This window comes from Cavia porcellus, unplaced genomic scaffold (genome assembly GCF_034190915.1).
Source record: "Cavia porcellus strain 051 isolate PalLab524CR breed Dunkin Hartley unplaced genomic scaffold, mCavPor4.1 scaffold_5, whole genome shotgun sequence".
Taxonomy (NCBI): domain Eukaryota; kingdom Metazoa; phylum Chordata; class Mammalia; order Rodentia; family Caviidae; genus Cavia; species Cavia porcellus.
In genome coordinates, this window is record NW_026947488.1 from 36,362,346 (window position 1) to 36,387,965 (window position 25,620).

At 46.9% G+C, this 25,620-nt stretch overlaps 1 protein-coding gene across 3 annotated transcripts; it reads right to left on the reverse strand.

The window, feature by feature from the left end:
• Positions 1-106: 106 nt before the first annotated feature.
• Positions 107-25,614, reverse strand: Sec23b (SEC23 homolog B, COPII coat complex component). Of its 3 annotated transcripts, none has more exons than XM_013159769.3 (21): positions 25,488-25,614; positions 25,117-25,224; positions 22,732-22,955; positions 21,586-21,643; positions 20,056-20,142; positions 18,060-18,296; positions 17,877-17,962; positions 16,464-16,608; positions 15,866-16,024; positions 15,658-15,773; positions 14,901-15,024; positions 14,545-14,625; positions 12,436-12,525; positions 11,525-11,631; positions 9,613-9,766; positions 7,705-7,782; positions 5,995-6,156; positions 4,569-4,655; positions 2,114-2,269; positions 1,761-1,826; positions 107-1,130 (listed from the first exon to the last, which is right to left on the reverse strand). In XM_013159769.3, exons 3-21 carry the CDS (start codon positions 22,950-22,952, stop codon positions 1,041-1,043), a joined length of 2,304 nt encoding a protein of 767 aa, XP_013015223.1. In that variant the 5' UTR covers positions 22,953-22,955; positions 25,117-25,224; positions 25,488-25,614; the 3' UTR covers positions 107-1,040. The 3 variants fall into 3 exon arrangements, with proteins under 3 accessions (XP_013015223.1, XP_005006635.1, XP_023415950.1); XM_005006578.4 differs by having other exon boundaries at positions 22,732-22,966; XM_023560182.2 differs by having other exon boundaries at positions 22,732-22,966; positions 25,380-25,524.
• Positions 25,615-25,620: the final 6 nt, after the last annotated feature.

The window sequence follows — 25,620 nt, forward strand, 5'->3', positions numbered from 1 at the left end:
CTCTAAGTGACATGGAGACCAACTGTCACACAAAGTCTTGGGAAAATATAATAATAAAATATGATCACCATCTGGTTTGGAGAGGAACAATATTTACATCAGCACAGTTGTGTAAATGTACTTTATTAAGCTTTCACAATCAACAGACAAAAATATAATTATAGGTTATAGGCTAAAATATAAATTGTACCAATCTTGATAATATAAAAATAATATAAAAACTGAGGGGTGGAAAGAAGGTTGCAATATCCTCATTCTATAAATAGAAATTCAAAGATACTGGCTAAAACTTCAACAACAAAACTACAAAATAACAAAAACGTGGAAGGAGCTGCTGAGTGCAGTTCTAGGATCAGGAAGAGAAAGGCACGGTTTATAAGCGTCCCAGGATAAGGTGTTTGCTCTGACCATATGTACTTATCACTTGGATTTTTAAAAAAGCACCTGAACAAGTTATTTTCCTGATGCCCAAGGCGCATGCATTGTCAGTGTTGGAGTTACTCGGGCTGTCGGCTGCTGTGGATGTCACGGGCTGGATTGTAGACAGGCCAGTCAATTGGGAGTCCGGCCCCAACCTCCTCTGCCCCAACAGAACTGTACACATGTCTTATTCCTCCTCGGTCACCCAGTGTTCAGACAGAGCATGACGATTAAGTTCAGGAGGTCACGTGGCCTGAACACACACAGGGATCTCAGACCCCCAAATGTGCCTCAGCAGGATCAGCCAGCACTTTCCTCGTCCAGTTTTATTTCCTTGAAGAGCCTTCAGACCTGCATCTAAATAAGCTGCCAAGAACTATCATCTCTGATTTCACAAAGGCTCAAAGTTACAACAAAAAAGTACATAAACATCTACTAAAACATTTATGATCTTTTGATTTTATGGTACAGAAAAGGGACATACACAGGTATACAAATAAATTATAACCTGCAGACACACAGACAAAGTTTGCTTTGATTACTTAGTAAAAGCGGCCAGGAAAGTGAAAAGGATCACAAAGCCTTTATAAACAATGGGGGGCACCTAGACAGGGTCCCACCTAACAGGCACTGGAAACAGCCAGCTTCTTCAGGTGGTCCATGAACACTTGCAGGCTAACGTCATCAGTGAGGATGGGAGCTCCGGTTTCCTGCAATGCAAGAAGGGGCTCAGTGGCAGAGAATTCTGGAGCTGTTAGCACCTGCCCGCCTCAGAGTGCCCACAGGCACTGCTCTCAGCTGAAGCCAGCCAGCGCCCCCCTACTACTGCAGACACAGGCTCCAGCATGTACCTCCCCTCCCAAGGTCGCTTATGCAGAGAAAATGAGGAAAGAGTACAGAGCTCATTGTTTTTATTGCTTCCTACAACTGCACATATTGGTAATTATCTCAAAAACAAGTTTAATTTTTAAAAAATATTAGAAGAAATCAGAAAAGTCCCAGACACACAAGAGGTGCTGGGAGCAATCACCTAGAGGAAGCATTCGCTGCAGGGAGGGAAAGCACTGCTCAGGGAGAGGGAGGGGAAAAGGGAACGGAGAGGGGGAGGGAGGGGCACTGCGAAGAGAGGGAAAGGCGCTGTGCCTCCAGGCAGAGCCTCACCCTGTGCCCTCACTGTGTACCCTGCGCAACCTGCTTCAGCCATGTCACTGCCAGGTGGGTGTCTTTCCCCCAGCAAAAATGCCCCTGTTACCCTTTCTGTCTCGGGACCAACTCATAGGATTTTACAAGTTTTTAACAAGCAGACTACTCTCCTTCCCACATCCCTGACGGTTCCTCACCTGTCCCCAGGGATACAGGTTATTGTGCGTCTGAGACGGGTTCACTTTGGACAAAAGGAACCGAGCCTTTAAAAAAAGAAGTTTAATGGTTAAAAGTGGCATTCATATCGGTATAATATAGCAAAATAAGCTTTTAAGTTCCTTCGGTGAAATTAGAAGCCTAACTGCACAGCAGCCTCACTGGTGCACGTGCACTGGCGTCCAATTGGAAAGCGCTGGTACGTTCCCTATCGCCCCCACCATTCTACAGCAGCACTCTAGGGGCAGAAGGAGGCAAATGGAATGGAGGTCTGTTCCCATCTGCCGGTTATTTCACCACATCCCGCAGCCCTGGGCGCAGTGCCTGCAGCTACCTGGCTGCCACCGTGCTCCGTGTGCACATAGCGTGGCATGGGGAAGCGCGCCTGCAAGATCTCCTGCGCGTCGTCCAGCGGAGCCTGCAGCAGGTGCTTGAAGTTCTCATACTCAGGCATGTCCTGGTAGCCGGCCTTCTGCCACTGAGCTATGGTCTGCACAGAAACAAGCCACAAGGCCTTTGTGAGGGGACTGCCAGGGAGGCTGCGGTGGCTGCCGCCAGTCCCACTCCAGGCCTTTCAGCAGTGCCTCCCTGGCCCGGCAGGGCCAGCTGCAGTGAAGTCACACATCAGAGTAGGGGTCCGGGTTGGGAGGAGGAGGAGGCAGTGGGGCCGGAGGAGGGGCGTCCAGGACACCACCTGGGAGCTCCTCCCAGAGATGCTGGCCACAAGCCTTGTCCTATCCCTTTCCCACCTGCATGGTGACTGGTTAAGCAAGGAGTCTCCAGTCAACTTCCCCAGCTACCCCTGAACCCCAGCTACCTCGTAGAGCCCCCAACCCCTCACATCCGAAGGGAAGGATCTACCTCATTGCCAGCCCCCTCTCTTTGCCCAACAGCACCCACACCATGCTCTCCTCAGGCAGGCAGACAGAGTAGTTGGCCAGGGGGACCAGCACAGCACAGCCCAGCCCAGCCCTGCTCCTCCCCAGGCAGGGGAGAGAAACACTGCAAGAGCTGGGTGCAGTGGTGCTTGCCTGTGATCCTGGCACTCTGGGACACTGAGGCAAGAGGATCTCAAGTTTGCGCCCAGCCTAAGCAACTCAGCAATTTAATAAAATCTTGTCTCAAAAAAAAAAAAAAAATGCTGGGTATGTAGCTCAGTACAAAGGGCCTGGCTTCACTTGCCAATACCACACAACATAACATAATAAACCAAAGCAAGCCAAAACACAAAACATCACAGTGACTGACATCAGAGGCCTCTCCTCAGAAGCCTCCTGCTGCACTCTTCTCTCCCCTCTGGGAGGTGCCAGCCACCACTGTTTGCATCTCAATCTTCTGACTCACTGGGGCCAGAGGAGGTGCCCACAGCTCCCACTGCTCCAAGAGCTCGAGAACACCCACAGCCAGCAGAGTGAGAGCTTTTGACCAAGAAACAAACAAATGGAAGGTGTCACATCTTCCCCTTTGGAACCTGACCAGAAAAGGTGCAAGATAAGTAAATGACAGGACCAAAGGCACAGCTGCAGTGCTCATTGGGCGGCCAGGGTCCTGGGCAATGGGTGGGCAGAGGTGAGTTTCAAGTTCTAAGACACCTGCTAGATCTGCAAAGCAAGACTTTCCAAGTTACTCAGGAAAGTCAGAAACGTAATCTGTATCCCTTCAGAACATCTGCAGTCACTTGCATTGTTTGGACGTTGGGAAGCCAAATCAATCACCAAAGCAACTTACTGAATGGCAACAACACATGGTATAAGACAAAGTGTCTTATAATGTGGATGTAATGTGGGCAGCATGGCACATGCCTGTAATCCCAGCTACTTGTAAGGCTGAGGCAGGAGGATCACAGATTCAAGACCATAGGAAATTTAGCAAGACTGCATCTCAAAATAAAATAACTTAAAAAGTGCCTGGGGGTGTAGCTCAGCACTCTCTGGATTCAATTCCTAGTGTGATTAAAACAAAAGACAAAACAAAAAGGATAACAACAACAAAACCAGAATACTTTCTCCTCTCATAAAGATGCAGAAATTCTGAGAAGCTATTCCCTCCCCAGGCACAAATCCCTAAGAAAGAGAAGACCAGAGAAGAGAAGTTTTGGAAAAGAGGGCTGGGGATATTGCTCAGTGGCACAGCGCCTACCTGGCAAGCGCGAGGTCATGCGTTTGATTCTCAGCACCAAAAAAAAAAAAGAGAGAGAGAAACTCTCATCCCTGAAGTGGTCCATGGCCACCTTAGGGACCCATGGAGCCAGACTGATGTCCCTATGCAAGGTTCTTCCATCAGAAAAGCTGTAGACTCAAACTCTACTCTCACAGAACCTTGGGAGAACATCAGTTATATACCACATGTTTAATGAGGAAGAGTAAACTCACTTATCTAACAATTTCAGAAATACTAAATTGGGGCTGGGGATTTAGCTCAGCGGCATAAGCGCCTGCCTTGCAAGCAGGCAGTCGTGAGTTCGATCCCTGGTACCGATAAAAACAAAAAAGACAAAAAAAAAAAAAAAAAATGAAATACTAAATTATAGTTAGGATTAGGGATATAGCTCAGCGGCACAGTGCCTGCCTGGCAAGCATGAGGTCATAAGTTCAATTCCTAAAAAAAATTTCAAAAAAAAATCGATTTAAAAGGACCACTTGAGATTTTCTCACAGTAAATACTACTCTTGTAAATTATACAAATACTACTGAATTCTTGCTTCAAATGTCATGAAAAACCCAATTCATAAGTAACCAGAAAACAGAAACAATAAATAGTTAGGAAACAAAGCAATGCTGTCATCTTACCTCGCCAAGATAAATGACAATCTGGAAGAAGGTGTCCATCAGTAAGATTCTGTCAGCCAGAATGCTGCTGCTGTCCAAGAGCACCGGCTGGAGAGAGGAGGGCGTCAGGTCTCACCCTTGCACAGAGGTGGCCATCGTGATCCCAACCCCACAGCACAGGCACCTGCACCCCAGGCCAGACCAGTGCTTCCTACCTCTCCACCTCCCCAGCCCAGGAGCTCCAAGTCTTCACCTCAAGTAGAAATGGACCCCCAACAACCAAGTAAGAAGAGAAATAAGTGGCTTCTTGTGACCCCAGTGCAAACCAGGACTGATTCTAAACATCCTTGGTTTTCTGTCAGAAATTCATCTTATCAGTCTGATCTCCCTCTCAAATCTACTTTAGCTGTACTTGAGACAAGCGGCACTTAGTAAGTTCTTGAAGTTCACTATAAAATATATACATATATATATTTTTTTGGTCTTTTTTTCCTTTTTATCGGTACCAGGGATCGAACTCACGACTGCCTGCTTGCAAGGCAGACGCTTATGCTGCTGAGCTAAATCCCCAGCCCCTATAAAATATATTTTATCAGGATTTTTGTAATAGTAAAATTAACTGATACTAAACTTTAAAATATGTACCCAAGTATAACAAATATCAACATTTTAGTTTATTTCTACAGAGTCACTTTTGAAGCTTTCTAAAAAACACAACTAGGGGATGGGGATTTAACATAGTGGTGTAAGTCCCTATCTGGCAAGTTCGAGGTCATGAGTTCGAGCCCCAGGACAAAACAAAAAAAAACTAAAAAATTTTTTTAAAGATCAAATGGACTTTATGGACAAACTGAGCACTGCTGTATTCCATATAGATAAATTAAAAAAGGTTTCTACTTTCTTTTTATGTAACATTTTCACATAAGGACTTGGTGTATCTTATGTTACATAAACTAGTATATCTTAGATTACTTATTTCTCCATTACCGAGTATTTGGATTATTATGTAATGTTGTTATAGGAGTTCACTTACTGTTTCTCTGCACAAAGCTTTTTCTTTTTCTAGCAATATTTTTTTAGACACTTTGTAAGACTTGAATTACAAAGAGAAGTATATGAACTCAGAAAAAAAACACCCTTGTTATTAAGTTTTTTGTAGCTATTACTGTCTCCTGCAAAAACACGGTTTTAATATATCTTTTGAGATTTTCCTATGGATTCTTCTTAAATGCTCAGAAATGTTAAATGCTGCTGGGAATTTAGCTCAGCAGCAAAATCGCCTGCCTTGCAAGATCGCAGTCCTGAGTTCAATCCCTGGTACCAAAAAAAGAAATATTAACGGCTACAAAAATTCAAAATTTCCTTGCTTTTTTTTTTCCAGCTCTGAGAGCAAGCTGCTAGGGAATGAACCCTCTGCCCTCCAGTGAGGGGGCATCTGCATGCTCACCTCTGGGGGGCCATGGAAGGAGTAGGAGTAGAGGATGGGTTGGATCATGATGAGTGACTGGGTCAGGTCCTGCCGTGCAAAGTGGTGCCTGTAGTAGGAGGACTCGTCAGGACTGTTGTTAAACACCTGCAGGAATGGCGACCTTCGGAGGTGGAACATGAACTGCATTCAGGACAGAGAGAACACAGACACACAGCTGTGAGCCTGAGCCTGGCAGGCACGGCCACCCAGGCACTGCAAGGCCACTGGGGTTACAGACACAGGAGCTGTAGATGTGGCAGTGGGGAGTCACTGTTTAAGGGGCTGTAAATGAGGACAATGGTCAATGGCATTTAGCTTTGTAAGATGAGTAACTTTGGACACTGCTGCACAATGATGTGAATCTATTTAACATCACTCAGTCACACCCTAAAAATATTAAGATGGCAAACTCTACCACAGCAAAAGGTTTTCAAAGTTTTTTTTTTTTAAAGTGGGCTTCTGGTTATGTCAAAGCCTCCTTATAAGCAAAAAAATCAAACAAAAATTCATTTTCAGAGTCCCTGACCTAAGCTGTGAAGAGAGACCACCTGCTCTCTAATACATGAAATAACATGAGGAAAAGGGACCGTTGGGACTTTAAGGATCCAAGGCAAGAAACTCCCACAGCAAGGGTAGCAGGGGACTCCCCAAAGCTAGGGGTCTGGAGTAACCTCACATGCAGACCCAAGGCAGAGGTAGAGGAGGCAGAGACGGGGGCCACAGGGACAGGAATGGCAGATGGTGCTCAGGACGTGGGCTGGTGAGGGAGGGAGAAAAGCATGAACCAAAAGGGGCCAGAGAAGACACTGGAGAGGTCACTTCTTTACCCCAGATGACAGGGGCAGGACAGGCTTAGCTGTCTCTGAGGAGCTGTCAGAAAAGAAAACATGCTTCTGCTAGATGCGTCAAGTTCCCTGGGCCTCTCTCCCCATGTTAGTTATATGCCATCATGGCTGGCAGGCAACCAACCCATGCACCAGGCACAGTGAATGCCTGACAGAACTGTGAGGCCACCCAGGAGCCAGGACAGCAAGGTTTCAGGCCATTCACGTCCTCCAGAGAAGAAACTGAAGCACAGCAACAAGGCCAAAGCCTCATGCGCTCCACATGGCAAAGCCACCCTCTAGCCTGGGCCAGGGCCCCGGGCACCAAGCTCTCACCGCCACCCTCAAATGCCTCACTACAGTGCACCGCAGCAGCCACCCCGGCTGGGAGCTCCACCAGGCTCTCCAGAGTCTCAGCTTGGGGCCCAGCAGCACCCGGGTGTCATGCCTGAGCCACAGGCTGGCTGTGAGGGGGGCCCCTCAGGAAGAATGGGTTTCCTGGCTTTAGAGACTGCAGACCCCTTCTGCAGACCAACACCTCCCTTCCACCTTCCACAGATGAGCAAACTGCACCAGGGCTTGGGATGCCATTGACTAGTGTCCTCATTTACAGACGACTACAGAGAGTCAGCAACGGTGTACTGACCTTCATCACCTACAGTATGAGACTCAAAGCCCAGGAGTCTTCATCTCACCCGCAAGTTTATTTCTCTGATGCTCACTGTTCTATGGTAAATGTGTATTTCTTTTTTGGTGGCTTCTTCCTTTCCTATCCCCTTCTGTGGTGCTGAGGGCGGGCAGGACCCAGGGCCATGTGTGCGTTTGGCATACACTGGTCACAAAGCCACATCCCCAGCCCCCTCACCTGAGGATACAAAGAAAAGGCATCTGAGAGCCTGAAAGAGGTGGGATCTTCTTTGTTATACTGTCCAAACTTCTGGCACTGTTGAGAGAAAATATATTAAAGGAAAAAAAAAAAAAAAAAAAGAAGAAAAAAACTTCGATTAGTGTCACTGGAAAACTGGACTAGGAGCGCTGTTCCCACCTGAACTCTGCACCCTCCCATGAGCTCCACAGAGCTGCAAGGGCAGACAGGGAGGAGCCCGTGGCTCCGATCCCTGCAGTTCCTAGGCAGCACTGGCCAGGCTGCCCCAACCTGCTGGCTGCTTGGCTCTGAGAGGCACTGTTTCCTGGGGCAGCCTGCGAGGACATGCTGACCAGTGGGGGGCACAGCCACATGCGTTCACCCTGTGCTGTGACGCAGTGCTTTTCCTCCTCTCCACGGCACCTCCGTGAACCAAAATGTTTGCTTTTCCTTTCCTGCCTCTATTTTGATCACACCTCTCCTCCAGCCAACAGACCTAAGCTGTCCACTGCTAAGAAGCTCGCCACTAGTGATGATCACCTTCCTATTGGATCTCATCTTCCTTTGCAGCTAACCCTCACCGCCTGAGCAAGCCTTCTCTGCCTTCCTCAGTGGCTCCCTGCTCTCCTCACTCCTCCTCATTGCGGCCAATCGCAGGTGGCCCCACGCTCATCCTTGCTGCCTTGGTAACACATGAACATTAGAACCACACCAGTCACTCCAGTTTCCCTGTGTCCAGTTCTGAGCACCAGTAAGGACTTTCACCTATTCGCCGGGCTGCTTTCTATATAAATAGAAATCTACTGCCTAGAGTGCTGTGATTACAGGCACCAGGCTAACTCTGATATATTTTTATAAGATTACATTCAACCTATCGAAAAGAAGCCACTATGTTGGAAAAAAAAAAAAAAACCAACCTCTGTCCACATTAAAGTTTTCTTCTTCCCCATTTTCTACCATGAGACTTGCGGTTACCCCCCTGGAAAGGTAAGACAGCAGTAACCCTTCTGACCTCAGTGCTGGGGTCTGAACTTGCCCTGTATACAACAGGCAAGGGTTCCATCACTGAGCTACATCCCCAGCCCGGGTTCTAATTCCTACAGTCACTTCACTGAGTCCCAGCAGCTCCCCTTTCAGCACATTTTCTGGCTCCATGTCTCCTGTTCCTCCACATCCATTGCCACTGCCTTGGTCTCAGCTTCCCGAGTCTACAGAATGCTTGGTCGCAGCACGCCCTTTCCCTGTGATCCACCTGCTGTGCCGTCGTTAGGTGTGAGTGCGAGCATTGTGCATATACCACATCCCCGCCTAAGGAGCCTCACCCAAGTCTATGTCCTCCTCCTGAGGTTAGGGCGTCTGTCCCCCATGGCCAGCACAGCCCCATGACACTGGTCCCTCCACTGTCCTCAGCACAAGCTGAAGGATACGGCTCCCTCCCTGTTGTCAGCCTACTCTGCACACAGGGGTCCCCTGTGAGGCTCATGGCCCACGTGAAGCCATTGCCAACCCCTTGCTCTTTGCTTGCCCGTCCTCCTTCTAAAATCCTAGAGGAACAGAAATACTAGCACTTTCTGAGAAGCCACTCTTAGAGACATCAAGGGGCAAACAAAAGGCTCACAGGGCCACCAGGCTTCCCTCGTCTGCTTCTGGTTACAAATACGCACCAGGAGCCCTCATCCAAGGCAGCCATTGCACAAGCAGATCTGCACCCTCCTGTGTATGCGCTATGCCTGGCTATTCTAATGTCAGCCCTCAGGGGAAACGCACAATTTATGCTCCTTCCACATTGCTCTCAGAGTACCCACTCTGGCATTCGTCTTTGCTGGCTGGATGTATAAAACAACAGGTTTAAGTAACAACTTAAGGCACAGACCAAGGCTGACCCCAGGGCCAACATCCCCAGTTTACCAATCGGATGAGCTGCCGGTCCAGCCACCGGAGCACGTCAGGGCCCTCCTCCGACTCCGCCCGGAACACGCCAAGCCGTGCCATCAGGACTGCTGCGGCCTCTTGATCAAACGCAGCCTCTATGAGCTGGAGCTGGCTCTGCACATCTGCCCAACTGACAATTCCACAGTTAGTGCAGCACCACATGCAAGGGCCACCACTGCCACACAGGCACAGATCCTGCTCCTCCGCTGAGAACAGCATGGATGCAAGAAATGCTCGTGCAATAGGGAAAGGGTGAGGCACCTAGCTTGTGCTCAGTCACCCTTATACTGTCTCAGATGCTCAAGCCCCACCATGTGCTGGAGACACCGAAAGACACAGAGGCTCTGTCTAAAGTTCCTTTCTCGACATCATCCTACGAAACCCCTAATGTTTACAGACTCAAAATGACCTTCTGGCATCAGCTCTGTGGAAAAAAGTGATTAGTGCGCATTCCATGTCTTCCAGATGAACAAAGATACTATGAACAAGTCCAGAAGACAGCAGCCAGACCAGGAACAGGTTCCAGACTAGAGAAAGAATCTGCACCTCAGGGGACAAGGAAAAGAAACAGGTTTTACAAAGGTGTACAAAGGCTAAATTCACACGACCAGGACACAGGAAGAGACAACTCAAGGACGGAAGGAAAAACACAGCTCCAAGTGAGGCTCTCGCCACTGCAGAGCACTGAAGCCTATACCATCCATCATTAAAGAAGTCGCAGGGCACTCACATCACCCTACTGCACAGAGTGCAAACCAGCTTCTCAGGAGAGCAGCTTTGCAGTATGCAAATACCACTGTGCAAAGAGGTTGGCAAGAGAATGCCTGTGTGTGCAAGGCCCTAGACACATGAACAGAGCACTTTGAGGGCAAGGCTTGAAATGTACTCTCACAGAGGAAAGCTGTGTGCCAGCCAAACTGCACACCACTGCGTGAGCACCAAAGTAAACAAGATCCAGGCTTGCACACTGTAGGTGTACACAGATACACACACAGCAAACGAACATGAACACTGGGAGAAGTTGCTGTACATGTGTACAATAAACACCTAGTGTATGTACAACTTCACAGAAACAGGATTGTGAGGCTGAACAAGGAGCCTTTACTCTGGGGAGGGTGCATGAGGAGCCTCAGAAACAGCTGACTCTGTACAATGTGTATGGAGACACAACGTATGGACGTAACTGGGATGGCATTTGCCAGGATCTACACAAACGCTCCTGTATGCACCAAATCACCTCTAGATCACTAGTATTACCTAATATGATGTGAACACTACGTGGACACTTGTTATGCTGCTGATTGGGTAAAAACATGGGAAGCTCTGAGCATGTTCACATAGGCACAATATTGTTTTTTCCTAGTATTTCCGTAGTATTGAAGGTGGGCTGAATCCTTGGACGTGGAACTCACAAATATAGATCAACAGCACTTATATCCTACCTGAATCTTTAACAAGGACAATGTATTTGAGTTGCTTGTTTAGTAAATTAAAACAATGAAAAATAACCCTTTGGAAGGGGTACCTAGAATTGAGTCCAAAGTTCTCACTGAGCTATATCCTCAAACCTTTTTATCTTTTAATATAGCATCTTGTTAAGCTGCCCAGGCTGGGCTTGAATTTGTAATCCTCCTGCCTTGTGCCCACACAGTGGTGGGAACTTTGAATGAACTATGTTTCAAATGAAAGCTGATTCTTCCAGGCAAGCACCTGTAGGCCCAACTGGGTTTTACCAAGGAGTGCTGCCTCCTTTTCTAATCGACTGAGCCAGGGAGGCCTGGGGAGCACATTAGAAGAAATCAGAAAGACCCACAGATGGATGTTAAAATATTTCTTCACCAGAAAATCACCAGTAAGGGGCTCAACAGAAAGGAAGCAGGTGACTCACTTCCGAGCAATGGTGGTTACACGGATGCGCTTCTGGGTGCTGGAGTGCTGATACTGTGTGACAAACTGGATGGCACCTCTGCTTCCCTGCGGGATCGGGGCGCTGGGCTGCAGGGCGAGAGGCCGCACACTAGTTACAGTCATAGACACAACCCAAACAGTCACAGAGCCTGCTGGGCTTGCCTAGAACAATAAACTACGAGGCTGGGGAGGTTCTTGCTGTGTTCTGAATGGTACACTGAACGCCTGCACTGTTTATGTATATAACCTCTGACTCAGGGGGAAAAAAAAAAAAAAAAAAAACACATTCATTACTGAACTCTCGAGGCTGGGAGTGTAGCTCAGGGGTACGGCATGTGTTTCTGTGTTTAACATACACAAGGCCCTGGGTTCATCGCCAGCACTGAGGGGAAAAACCAAACCAGACCACACTCCAGTGAAGAACATGCATGTTGAAGATGCATGAACTAAATGTATGATCACAAACTGCTTTAAAGTGCATAAAAAGTAGGACTGACCAACAGATACATAACAAAGCACTACCCTAAAAATCTGGTTACAGAATTGAGTTAGTGACTGTAGGGAAACTCACTGCAGAATTCTTCCAATTATTCATATGCTTCCAATTCATAGCCAGTGAAGACTGACACACTCAGAAACTCACTAACACTGTGAGGGTTGGCTGGTAAAAGCCCTGGCACTCCTTATGACTTATGAGTTCAGCACCAAAGCAAATTTGTGGTCTGACCAAACCCTGGAAGGGTAAAAGAAGATCAAGCCAGACCAGCATGAAGAATTGTACAATACCAAAGCAAAATGCACTTACCAAAAAAGCCCTGTGAGAACCCCAGTTTATAAAAAATCAGAAAATAGGACTCTATGCCATTAAAAAAGTGGAGAAATCCAACCCACTTGATTGATGACTTCAAAGTAGATGCCAAGGGTTGACGTGGGGTCCAGGCTGCAGATCTTCCACTGACTCGTGCCACCCACACCAATTTCCTAGGAGAGGAATTCAACATCAAAAACCAACCCTTGCGCCAGGGATAGAGCTCAGTGGTGTAGTGCCTGTCTGGCAAGCGTGAGGCACAGGGTTCAAATCCTGGTACAAAAAAATATCAACTCTGTACTTGACTGTTGATGACAGGTACTGATGATGAGCCAGATTATTCAAAACATCTACGAGGTGAAAATGTAAACTTAAGTGAAAAGTACATTTACAGTATGTTAGAATTAAGCTTTTTATACACTCAGAACAAGTCATAATATCAGACAGATTACACACACTGAAGTCAACAAAATCAAGATTGGCCAAGTCAAGATGGGGCAAGAAGTAATGGTAAGAGAAAGAATCATCTTAGACTGAAAGTTCCATGTACCCATGTACTTCTTTTATCATCATCAATACAAGAAAAGTGAGTTGCAGCATAATAGCTGTAAAGTATTAGTTTCTAACTAGATGCTTTTATACAGAATCCTCAGTGGGACTGCAGCAGCATGAAGGCTGCTTTTCACTGATAAACAAGAGGTCCAGTGAAATGGGAATGCAAGTGTCAGCAAGAGGAAAATACCTATAATCTCCAGCTGAGGTCACTAGACTCTGAAAAGTTCATTCTGTCATCACAGCAAAATAGACAGACAAAATAAAAATATGAGCTAAATAAAATATATGTCTCAAAATAAAAATATGAAAGGCTTAGGGTGTAATTCAATGTGAAGGCCTGGATTCAAGCACCAATACTGGCAAAAAAAAAAAAAAAAAAAAAAAAAAGTATTTCGGCATTAGGAGCTGCCTGTGCTGCCCTGAACCCACTCTGGCACAGACAGCCGGGCACAGTGGGCACTGTCTGGGCCTCCACAGAGCCCTGCCAGGGCTGAGTGCACCCAGCCTAGGAGCAGCCAGCCCCGAGTCACAGGGGGGAAGAGGTTCCCTGAAGCCGCACATCGGGGTGTACTCTGCTTGCCCATGCGTCCTAAGCAGGCCCAGGAGGCAGAGGGGCTGAGGCTCGCTTCGCCTTGCCCTCTCCAGGCCTCTCTTGCAGGGAGCAGAGCTTCTCATCACTGGATGCTCGAGGTCCATACCCAAGAAACACCAGCAGGTCAAGGAGCCTGCATTCCTCCCCACTGTGCCTCACTAACCATTCACTAGACACAGGGCACGGCATGACCCAAGCTCTCCTGTGCCCTGAAACATTCTTTCTGCAGTACATAAGTTCTTTACCCTCTAAATGCCTCGATGAAGACGCTGTAAAGACAGAATGAGAATCATCATCCCTCAATCTCCATAGACAGGACACTCAGGCCTCAGTGCGCTGGGCCTTGCCAACTACTCCTTCTGAACCCCACCCGACCCCATCTCTTCTGAACAGGCCACAAGGTGGATGCTGATATGATCCCCATTTCCCAGATGAACACGCCCTGCCCAGGCCATACAGCTACCACACGGGAGACCTGTTTTCCGAATTCTTGTCCAGCTCTATAGTCCAGCCTCCATCCACTGAAGATGACACTGATGATGGTCATGCCCGTGTCACCCAGCAAGGATACCCTGGGGAGATTGCACTGGCCCAATGGCCAAAGAGAGGAAATACTTATCCACATGATGGTAGACTTCCATGCTCACCATCTGTTACTAGAGAACACAGATGTTGGTGCGTGTCCCATCTGCTGTCCAACAACCTGTGGCAGCCTCTGCTGTCTGGCATCTCCAAAAGCACAGAACTAATCTTCCTTCCTGAAGTGCTCCGCTGGCTGGCCCCCTCTTGCACCCAGACTCGTAGGACCCTCGAGGCTCCCAGGCACAGCATCCTTTGGTAGGTGGCAGTGTGGAGACCTGGGACAGAGTCCCTCTGCTCGGCTCTGCCCCTCAGAAATACACCAAGCTCTCTGGCTGTCAGTCTCTCCCCCAATCTTTCGGACAGAGGGACGGACAGTGCTGCATTCCTTCCTCACTAGACTGTCATGCTCAATACTCTAAGGGTGTCACTGCAGGCCAGGCCCAGGCAATGGGGTTTTGCTTACGTTTTCTGACACACACGACCCCTTCGCGTTCAGAGACACACATGGGCCAATGGCTCCTGCAACCTTCAGCTCCCGAGAGGTCTGAAACAGATCACAGCAGAGTATAAAGGTTAGAGATAGCCAAAGGGATACTGACCAGGGTGGTGGCTGCCTGCCCCCAGGCCGCAGCACTGCTCCTGACACCAGCCCACCCCTCTGACCCAAATGAACTGGTAGAGCCACAGGAAGTAGCAGCCCCAGGCCTTTGGTCAGAACAGCCTTTCCGAGCCTGTGTCCAGCAGGCTACGGTCACCATCAGGTTAAGCGTGGGACTCACGATAATTCTTTGACTCCACAACACTTTAAGTCTACCATACCTTTACTTCCAAAGTAGCACCAAATGCCATTCGGAAATCTCCGTTAAAATCTTTGCTAAAAATCCTTTGGAAGGTCTGCTTGAACAGGGAGGTGTTGAATGAATCTCCCATCACCATGTGGCCTCTAGGTAGAAGACAAACAAGGAACATGAGCAGCAGGACTGGAAGCCATCAGCAATATAAAGAACCAGGAAAAGGCAGCATTATCACATTTTAAATGTGAGGTGCTCCCTAAGACCCCACCTCGAGAGCCGGACCCCCAGGTCAGCAACATTCAGAGGTGAGGCCTGGACAGCAGGAGGGGCCTGACTGGTTCCTGAGCCCCGCTGGCCCAGCTGCCAGGAGATGCAGGTCCGTAGGCGTGAGTCTTTGAAGGGACCCTTCCTCTCCTTTGCATCCCTACTTCCTGGTGGCTCGGAGGCGAGTAGCATTACTCTACTGGCCCTTTCTGCCACAAGTTTTGCCTTGTGTGGGCCTCAAAGCAATGGAGCCAGCTAGCTACATCCAAAACCTGACAGGGAGCTGAATAAACCTTTCATCCTGGAAGAGATTCACGTTAAGGACTTTGTCACAGCATCTGAGAGCTCCCCTGTTCCTCTGGCTCAGCACTCATTCTCTTTCCTTAGATAACACTCTTCTGGAGCTCCGTCTGGGTGCAGCTCAGCAGTACCGCACCCACCCAGGTGCATGAAGCACTGGGTTCAAGCCCCAGCACTGCAGATAAAAGGCTCTTTCTCCAGGTCCCCACTCAACTTACCCAGTAAGATTTGTACAACACTTCATCTCCAAAAGCCCAGTCTGATCAAGGGCACAGGCGTAAATGTCAATGCAGTGACCATTTGCAGCAGTTCGATTAGCAAGCATCTCATAGTGCTGTGAAGAGGAGGAGGGTGGCTGGTCTCAGCAAGAGCACCGCGCACACCTCTCCCTACACTGCCACAAGCGCAGCGTGAGGTCACACCCACCTTCATGGCCTTTTTCATGAAGCGCGCATTATCTTTCTCAATATCATGCCAGGAACGAATGGGAACCTTTAACTCATCTCCAACCACCATGCCGGGGCCCTGCGTGGGGGGTCCCCCGGTGAACAGCATGATCCTGGCTCCCGTGTTTGGAAAAGTAACCTACAACAGTAAATAGCAGTGCATCAGCTGTGAACGGCCCCACTGACAAGGGCAGGTTCACCCTCCCTGGAGAAGTACTCCAAAGACAACCTGTTTGAAAGTGTCCTTCAGGGTGTGCTGGGCATCGCACCCACACCCTCTTCAGCTGTTAATACCAGTGATACCTTGGAACCATGCAGGTGAAGGTGCAGAAAACCAGCATTTATTTTCTCCCAATCTGGCTTCATACACTATTAATTTACTGTGAGCACCTATTATTGCTCTAATTTATTTTTTAGCATTTCAAAAACATTATGGGGCCTCCTCCCTGTGGATAACAAGTAAAGCACTCCTTGATTTATGGCACAGGATGGCCTAGGTCATGAAAGAATTTCAGAAAGAGCCAATACATCAAAGTCTAGGTGCAAAGTGGCATGGCCGCCCGCCAATCCCAGATTACCTCCAGCAAGCCAACTGCAATGGACAATGCGACCCCTGTGGATCGCAGAGGCCTCTTTCCCTGTGTGACTGGCCATGGGTCCCTCTGCAGCTCCCCAAGGAGATCCGTGAAGGTCATGTCGATCTTGTGAATGGGCTGTAGAAACCTGGACGGTTTGGGGCAGACACACCAATGGTGACCTAATAAAGTACCCTGATAGGCAATTCTTGCTGACACATCCTAACTTCTCTATGAGATAATCATTCAGAGGAGAAAAAACTTACAACTGCTCAAGTTATCTCTGACTATAGGAACAAAACAATTCAGAGTAATCCTGCGAAAATGTATGTATTTATCTCTCATCTGGCTGAGCGACGGAAAGGGTCTCATCCAGCCTGGCTCTGACTGTGCTTTGGCACCTGGCTGGCCTTGAACTCGATTTCCCTATCTAGGCAGCTAGAGCGAATACCCTGCAGGCGTGCGTCATCACCTAGCCATGGACATAACTTAACCTAATATATAGTAATTTTCACATGTAGTGCAGGAAAAACATCAATTAGAAAATAAAGAAATCAGTGTAATTAAATTTTGAGTAGCAGAGGAATCCTAAGCACATGCCCACCGAAGGTCTGTCTCTGTAGACGACCAACATTGTGCTGAAGGTTCCATCTGTTTTTCCCCTTGACTCAGGAAAAACACTGGTAGTGACACTGGCCTGAGCAGAGCCAGAGATCTCCAACACGCTGGGTGACACAAGCTATCAAGTTTGCGTGTTAGCTCAGCCCAGAGGAGACTCAGGCACTCAGTGAGCTGAATGAAGTGAGGACCTGCTTGTGAGTCTGTTTGAGGTCACCCAAAGAGGCATTTCCAGTGCTAGTTTTATGGAAGATTCAAAAAAGACAACGAAGCTTGTCATGGTAGTATATGCCTATAATTCCAGAACTTGGGAGGCCAGGCAGGAAGACTGCTACAAGGTCAAGGCCAGCCAGGGCTAAATAGTGAGTTCAAAGCCAGCCTGAACTATATAGTGAGACACTGTCTCAAGAAACAAAAATAAAAGCAATGACAAGCATGGCTGGCTTGGACAGGCCCAGCATTTGCCTATAATCCCATACTCCAGTAGACTAAGGCAGGAGAATTGCAAATCTGAGTCCAGCCTGGGCAACAGGGCCACTCAGCAAGGCTGAGTCAAAATAAAACTTAAAAAAAGAGCTGGGGACAAAGGTCTCTGTAAAAGCCCTGAGTTCAAGGCCCAATACTTTAAAAAACAAAACCCAACCATGTGTCCATGAGGAGGAAAATGTTTGAGTATAAACTGCAATCTTATCAAAATGCTTTCCCATACACCACACTGACCAGGCCCAAGCCGGTTCTTCCCATCCTCAGCCGCCCCCATGTCCACTGCAGTTTGTTCTGCCAGTGTTCCCCTCTTACCTGCTGGAAACAAAAGCCTGCTCCTGCGGCTGCACAGGTCTTGTCTGCTGCGTGGGCATGGCTGGCTTGGATAGGCCGAGCATGTCCTGAAACACAAAAGGACTTCAATTCCTGAACAGAGAATGCTGACAATTGGTTCCATTATTAGGAATATTCCTGCTTCTGTAGAAACGAGGCGCAGACCTGTATTTGCTTTGCAGTTAAATCCTTGGTCCCGCGGAAGACGTAACTTTTGGAGATTCCCTCACAGCTCAGCTCGTGAACCTGCACCATCCTGCCGAAAGTGATGAGGCCCACCAGGGTCTCTGGGGGAAGGAGGCTCAGGGACATCTGTAGGGACTCTTGGAGGGCCTGGAGGTCATCGTCCTCTAGGCACGTGTCCACCACGTAGAGGAAGATCAGAGGGAGCTGAGGACCTCGCTTCGGGCAATGGAGAAAGCAGGATGATCAGTACGTGAGTATTACACAGAAACAGCTAATCTTAAAGCAAATCAGATACCCAACAGCAATCTTCATCTGCACTTACTGTCAGGGGAAAAGCACATATGGACCTAATCTAAACCTTCCCACAGTCATTACAGTCAGATGTGGCTACAAACCACCAACGGTTCATCCAACACTTCCCTGTTCCGGGTCCTGGGGACGCCTGAGTGAACACAAAAGCCTGCCTGACTGGAGAAGTGAGTTTCCAAGGGGAGAGTAAAAAGGACAGGGCCTGCTGTGAATGTGGAGGGTATCACAGAGGTCACCACAGCCTCAGTTGGGGTCACAAGGAGCAAAACCCCAGCGGCACTGATGAGGGAGGGAGTAGCACAGACGCAGAGAAAGAGGCACTTGGTGTGGAGGTGCCCAAGGCTCTGAGCCAGGTGTCGGTGAGAACAGGTAGAGCGATCTCGGTTCCCTAGTCCCCAGCTCCTAGAGACAGGCTTTTGCTCTGGTGGGAAAAGGGTGCCATAACCACTAACGGAGGTTTCTGAACAGAGAAGTAATGGATGTTTTCAAGATTTAAATTTTTACCATATAACAAATCCATATAACATTTTTTACCATATCACATTTCATTTTATAAAGAAAATAGAGAAAATGCAGATAAGCAAAAAAATAGGAACAGAAAAAAAGTTAAGTTTTAACAGGTATGCCATTTTTAAAAAACTAAAGACACATATTAATTGTTTGTTTGCAATTTTTTTTTTTTTTTTTTGGTACCGGGGATCAAACTCGACCTCACACTTGCCAGGCAGGCGCTTATACCATTGAGCTTAATTGAGCCCCTTGTTTGGAATTTTTGAAGCAGGGGCTCATTGTGTAGATCAGGCTGTCCTTGAATTCCAAGTATCACTGGAATTACAGGCATAAACCACCACAGCAGGCCACATACATTTTTAAGAAGTTAAGTTTAAGAATAAAACACAGAGCAGGGGATTTAGCTCAGTGGCGCAGCACCTGCCTGGAAAGCATGAGGTCCTGAATTTGATTCCCAGTACCAAAAAAAAAAAAAAAAAAAAAAAAGCACCAAGAATAAAACACAAAGCTAGGCAAGGTGGCGCACACCTGCTAGCCCTGCACTGGGGAGGATGAGGCCAGACTGCCTTTGAAAACCAAACAAACCAATGAAGAATAAAACAGGAATCACAGAGCTGGGCATGGTGGCTCAGTGATAGTGCTTATCTGGTAGGCCAAGGCCCAGGGCTCAATCCCCAGCAAGGTGAGAAAACAAAGTAAAGTAATAAAATACAAACAGTAATGTTAAAACCAAAGACAGCAGTTAGCAGACTGGTAAAGTAAGAGCTGTGGCTGGCCCAGGATAGGCAGAAGTAGAGAGAGAAAGGGTGGATTCCTAGGAAATTTTAACGATTGAAACCATGGGAGACTCCACTAGGTTAGATTTGAGTGGGGAAGGGAGAGGTCCAGGACGACTCTAAGTGTCTCAAACTGAACTAAACTAGAAGATGGAGTTGGATCAACTAAAACAAATGCCAGGTTTAGAGTTTAATCAGTTTCACCTTTTTACAGCCTCTGTCAAGACCTTAAAACACTGCCCAATATTTCCATCCTAGCGTAAGACCTGCTGTCCCCACAGCTTTCAGCCCCTGGATAGGGAAGGGCCACAGACTTAAACAGTTTCAAGAGAAAAATCGATTTTTAACACTGTTTTGTAAACACAGGATGGAGCAGTTACCTGTACCACATACTCAATTGTAGAGAACTGCGCCATGAGCTCGGCCGGCTGGTTCACTTCGGAGATGCCTGCGTATGCAGGGGGGAACTGCAAAGAGAACACAGAAGGCACATGTCACATCTGTTACTTCCACTGCTACAAGGGCCACGACTACCTGTTCACTCTTAACTCACTAGCAGAAACCAGCTAAGCACTGTCTTGCAGATTAAAAGGCTGAGATCTATCTGCCTTATCAGCACTCTGTATAGAAGACAAAAGCCTTTAGTTAGGTTTATTATTTTGGTCATTATCAATGAATTAATATGTTCAGTGCAGAAAAATTGGCAAGTTCAGGAAAAGAAAACAGGAGCGGAAAAAAAAAAAATCCTCTCACAGGCAGCTAACATGAACATCTTGGCATATTTCCCTCTAGACTTTTTCTCCTCATATTGCAATCGCTTGCTATTCACAATTTTGGAAATGCTTTTGGTATTTAGTAGCATAGACATTTAAAAAAAAAAACTGTGGAAGCATTTCCAATTTATAGTTTCTGAGCTGATTTTAATCCTACTACTCCTTAGCTTTATACAAAAGCTTAGGTGTCTCTCCCCAAGTTTACAGGGGCTCCCTGTAGGCCAGTGAGCCCAGAGTGACCAAATGCAAGTCCTGCCCAGTAGATGACAGCAGCTGTAGGGGCAGGACAAGGAGGGAGGGGACAGCTGAACCCCTGGTCAGGCGGGACTGCCCAATGGCTGCTCTCAGAGGGAGGGCTGCATCTGTGCATAACTCAGGCCTGCAGCCCCTCCCAGCCACCTTGGAGGCCCTGCTCACCCATCTAGGGTGTCAACTGCAGGGAGGACTTTGGGCAAGATCCCCTGGATTGCGGAGGGCCCACCTCTCTTCTGCTCTCTCCTCACTCACTGAGGGGTTAACCGCTTCAGGCTCAGCTGAGAGGGCCTCAAAAGCTCCCGTTTGCCTGTGGCACGGACCCCCCCAGGTCACACCTGTTAATGTGCAAGTGAAGGGCCCAGTAAACACCATAGCACGGAGCTCGCACACAGACCGTGTGCACCACTCCACTGAATCACTTACACTCTTGACTCAGTGTAACCCTCAGGGCAGCCCTGACAGTACGCACCACAGTGTTATTTTAATTTTCCAGATAAATTCACCCAAACTTACACTGGAAATAAAGGATATCTGAGAGTCATACCAAGCACTCTAGACACAGTATCCTGGCTTTTAGCTAATTACTCTACACTGCAGTCAAGTAAAATATAAACAACTGACGTATTTTCTCCACCTCCTACAGAAAATGTTCAAGAAGAGAACTGTATGGCTCTCCACGACAAATGACCAGGCCCCAGACAATGAGACCACATGACAGAAAAGGCCCAAGAGTTCCGCATGCAATACTGTGCTTAACGAAGCCATCACTTGGAGTAGCATGAACTGCTGCCCACCAGCAAGGGCAGAAATTCACATTCACAGTACTTTGTCACAGTGCAGCTAAAACAAAACATACAGCCTCTTTTAAAATAATTCACATACCTGGTTTCTTTGGAAACAGAAATTACAAGCCCAAAGTTTTGCTTGATAATCAACCTGACTGTGAGAAAAAAAAATTCCATCAGAAAGTACCATTCTTAAAGCTGTGAAATATAAATTTGAAACTCAATAAATCACAGACGTGCTTGATATGTGCGTATAAAGATAAAAGCCTGAAAAGTTTCACTGCAAACAGAATTCCAGCTGATTAAGTATATCAATAGTTTTCATCAAAGGTTGCAATGAAGAATAAGTAAATCTTTTCTTTTTTTTTTTTTTTTTTTTTTTTTGAGACAGTCTCTTGCTACGCAGTTCAGGCTGGCCTTGAACTTACGTATGTAACTTGGGCTCAAATTCACAGCAATCCTCTTGCCTCAGCCTCCCAAATGCTGGGGATTACAGCTGTGCACTACCAGGCCCAGCTTTTCTTCTCTATTCTAAACCCCTCAATAATTTTTAAATGGCTTCACTACCAGTATATGAATAAAGCAAAAAATGTTCCCTTACTTTGATACTCTCCAGCTGTTTCAAAATTATTTCAGCTGAGTGGGGTGCACTCTTGTAATCCCAGCTACCCAAGAGGCTAACAAGAGGACTATGCAAGCCTATAAGCTCAAAATGATGCTCAGCAACACAGTGAGACTCATCTCTTAAAAAAAAATTTTTTTAATAAGTCTTTCAAATAATGCCTATATGAAAAATATTATAGGTTACTATGTCAAGTAGTAAAAATTTACACTAACAGTAACATCATTAAGAGTTAAAATTTTTTCTGCCTACTATTTCTGTCCAAACAGGATCACTACACCAGGTAAGTGTGAAAATATGGCCTAAAGTTTTTGAATGCTCTTAGAAAATACTTTACAAGCCACTCCATGAAGTCTACAGTTAAGCCAAAAGTGAATCATAATCAGCAAAATAGTGACTTCCAAGTCTTCCCCTTCTACCTCTGCCCCTCATTCCTGTACGATTCCAATTTTATCAGGGGTGTAAGGCCAGAGAGATTTCTATAAGCACACATTCCCTGAGAATCCCATCAACTATTTATCTCAAACTGGATAACCTGCCCACACTGAATGATATGTACAAGTGGGTAACAATAGTAGCTTGCTATATTTGCCATTATAATGTTTTTAAAAGAATTCATACCAAAGTGGATTGAGGACAGCTTTGCAGGTGGGCCTGCTGCAAACCACAGGCTCATACTGCACGGGAGGCAGGTCCGGGCGTTCCTTCAGCGGAGTGAGGAGACACGCCAGAGGGACCACCATTCGCGTGGCCTCCAGACGGCTGGATGGCCACAGGTTCCAACTGAAGCGCACACCATCACGTTCTTCATTCTGCTGAATGAACTCCAGATACGTTGTCATCGTCTAAAAAGAAACTAAAGAAAAAGCTTTAGTTATATCTGAAGATCTCACTTAAACCCCCCAAAAAGAAGATGGTCTTCTAACATAGTGCTTTTTGAATGCCTAGTTGGGAAAGACCCCTCAGTCACTGCAGTATCTGCCTTTCCCTTGACCCCATGAGTCAGCTAGTTCACACTTGTCTTTTACTACTGCTCTTCTCTCAATCTTTCTCTCTAGCACTTACAAACAATAAAGTGGGAAGTTTACAATGATCTGATCATCTCTAATGCCATGTAGTTTACTAACTACTTTAAGCCTCCTCACAGATCCCACATCAGCTGACACAAGGCAACTTCAACCCTCTGCCGCAGGGCAAGTTTTGAACCCTGCTTTAGCACCTGTCTTTCTGACACCCTTCCTTCCTTACTCAGTGAAGGCAAATACTGCATTAAACATTATGATCCAAGTAATCATGTTGTTTTGGTGTCCTTTCCCCTCCCCATTTTGTTAACTGTGGAGAAAAGAATGACATAGTTATCAGAGTCCAATTCATTATGGGAACCATTCCTGACCCGAAGTCTTTCTACTTTTGTCACCAAAATGACAGAGGGAAGTTTGTTATTATGCCAAGTCTCACCTGGACCTCTTTCCTCACTAGGGTTGCTTGTGCTCAAGTCTTGAAAGGCTCTGGTCAATAAATAATCCTCAGACTACGCTTTCAAATCCAAATGATTCCCAGTTTCACTGTGTTCTTATACTTCTTATATATGCCCTAAAATCTAAGGTTCCAACATCCAAACTTGGGATTCAAGGGGACAAGTCTCTCAGGAAAAGCAGGGGGAAAAAAAAAAGCAAATTTAAAAATGTATGACAAGCTGGGGATTTAGCTCAGTGATGTAAGCACAAGGTCATGAGTTCAATCCCTGATACCAGAAAAAAAAGAAAGAAAGAAAAAAAAGAAACAAAACAAAAAGGAAAAATAATCCATGCCAATTGTGAAAGCAGCCTATATGTCCATTAACCAAGAATGGATAAAGAAAATGTATTTATACACAATGTAGCACTATAAAAAGGTTAAACTGGAGTCATTTGTAAGAAAATGGATGCACTTTAAGACCATGATATTCAGTGACATAAATCTGACACACAAACTTCTTGGTTTCGCTTCTATGAGAAACCCAAAGTATACATAAATCAAAGAGCAAAATAAAAGGTAACAGAAATAGGGAAACAGATCTTTTGGAAATAGGGAGATGGAGTTTTTGGAAATCTAAGCTAAAGGGAGAGAACGGAAGGGATGTAACAGCAATAAGGTGTGTCCCATACATGTACCAACTTTTCACAATGAATGTGTTCATGATGTGGCACAAGCATGCACTACCTGAAGCTTGCATACAAACAGGCTTCCGCAGCTTCCTGGAGAGTTCAGGAACACAGGATGGACGCGAGAGAAAGTTCTAATGCCCCAATTATCAGCAAATATTACATGAACACTTCCTTCTCAACACAGGTCCTTAAAAGTACCAGTTCTTAATTATCTACATAGTAAAATCTGTTTCCTTCTCATTGTCACCTTCTCTCACTTATCCAGATCACTGATTCTTAACCATGGGCACACAATGAACACTAGTTCACGCATCTTCTGAAGCTGTACGCAAAACTGTGCAGAGGAGAATGTTCATTTTTCTCGGGAGATGAGTCTATGGCTTTTACCAAATTTTCAAACAATAAGGGATCTGAGAGGTCGATAGTTGAATGAATGAATTGGTGAGTGAATGAAATATCTGGACAGATACTGCAAGGACATCTACCAAGAAATGTAAACTATTCTTATCTCACTAACACTTAACTTTTAGGATACAGAGATCCCGCTTGACCAGATTAAGAAAAATTTACTCCTCCTCGGGAGTGTGCTGCTACCTGTCACAAAACAAACCTCTAAAGCGTTTGAATTATCAAATGGGGGTGGGCCTTCGGGCCGGAGGCCGAGAAATCAGAATCCGGTCCTCGGCCGCCGGGCCGGGTGCAGGATGCTTCACTTTCGCAGATTCCTGGGTCAACAACTCCCTCCAGCTCCCCTGCCATTCAGGAAAAGGGATCATCCCAGAAGCAGCCCATCTCCCCGGGCATTTGATTGAGTCCTCTGAAGCGCGCGCTCGCCGCTCACTTGCCGAGAATCTCTCACCTGTCCTCAGCGTACGCGCCCACAGCTGCAAAAGTCCGGCTCCAGCTCCGGGTCTCCACAAGTCCAACTCAGCTCTCGGCCAATTGGTCAGCGCCCCATTACCTTACGCTACAGAGAAGTATATTGGCGAATCAGAAAGCGCGTCCGGGCAGAAGAACGGAAGTGACACTGAGAAGTCATGCCGCCATGATACAGCCGGCAAGCCAATACCGCCTTGCACTTCAAAACCACATTTCCTAGGAACACACGCGTCTCTATTTTACCTCTGGAGGTTCTAGCGTCGGAAAACTTCAAAAGCCTTCCGGGTCATTCTATAGATATAGTGAGCACTCCTGAAAATGTGGCCCTTATTGTGACGTGAGGAAACCCACCCTCATTGCCTTGGATACTGGGAAGCGAGACGGACGACGTGTAACGCCGGACGTGGGAGCGGCGGCGCCGAAGGAACAGAAGACTGCTGGGAAGAGAACACAAGCTTGCAGAAGGGGCGGGAGAGGGGAGGGT

Coding starts and splice junctions, on each gene's coding strand:
- Sec23b (XM_013159769.3), bottom strand. CDS start 22,952: ATGACAACGTATCTGGAGTTCATTCAGCAGAATGAAGAACGTGATGGT. Junction 14,626..14,900: donor GTGCTACTTTGGAAGTAAAG/GTATGGTAGACT, acceptor GATCTGTTTCAG/ACCTCTCGGGAGCTGAAGGT. Junction 7,783..9,612: donor ACCGGCAGCTCATCCGATTG/GTAAACTGGGGA, acceptor TTCTCTCAACAG/TGCCAGAAGTTTGGACAGTA.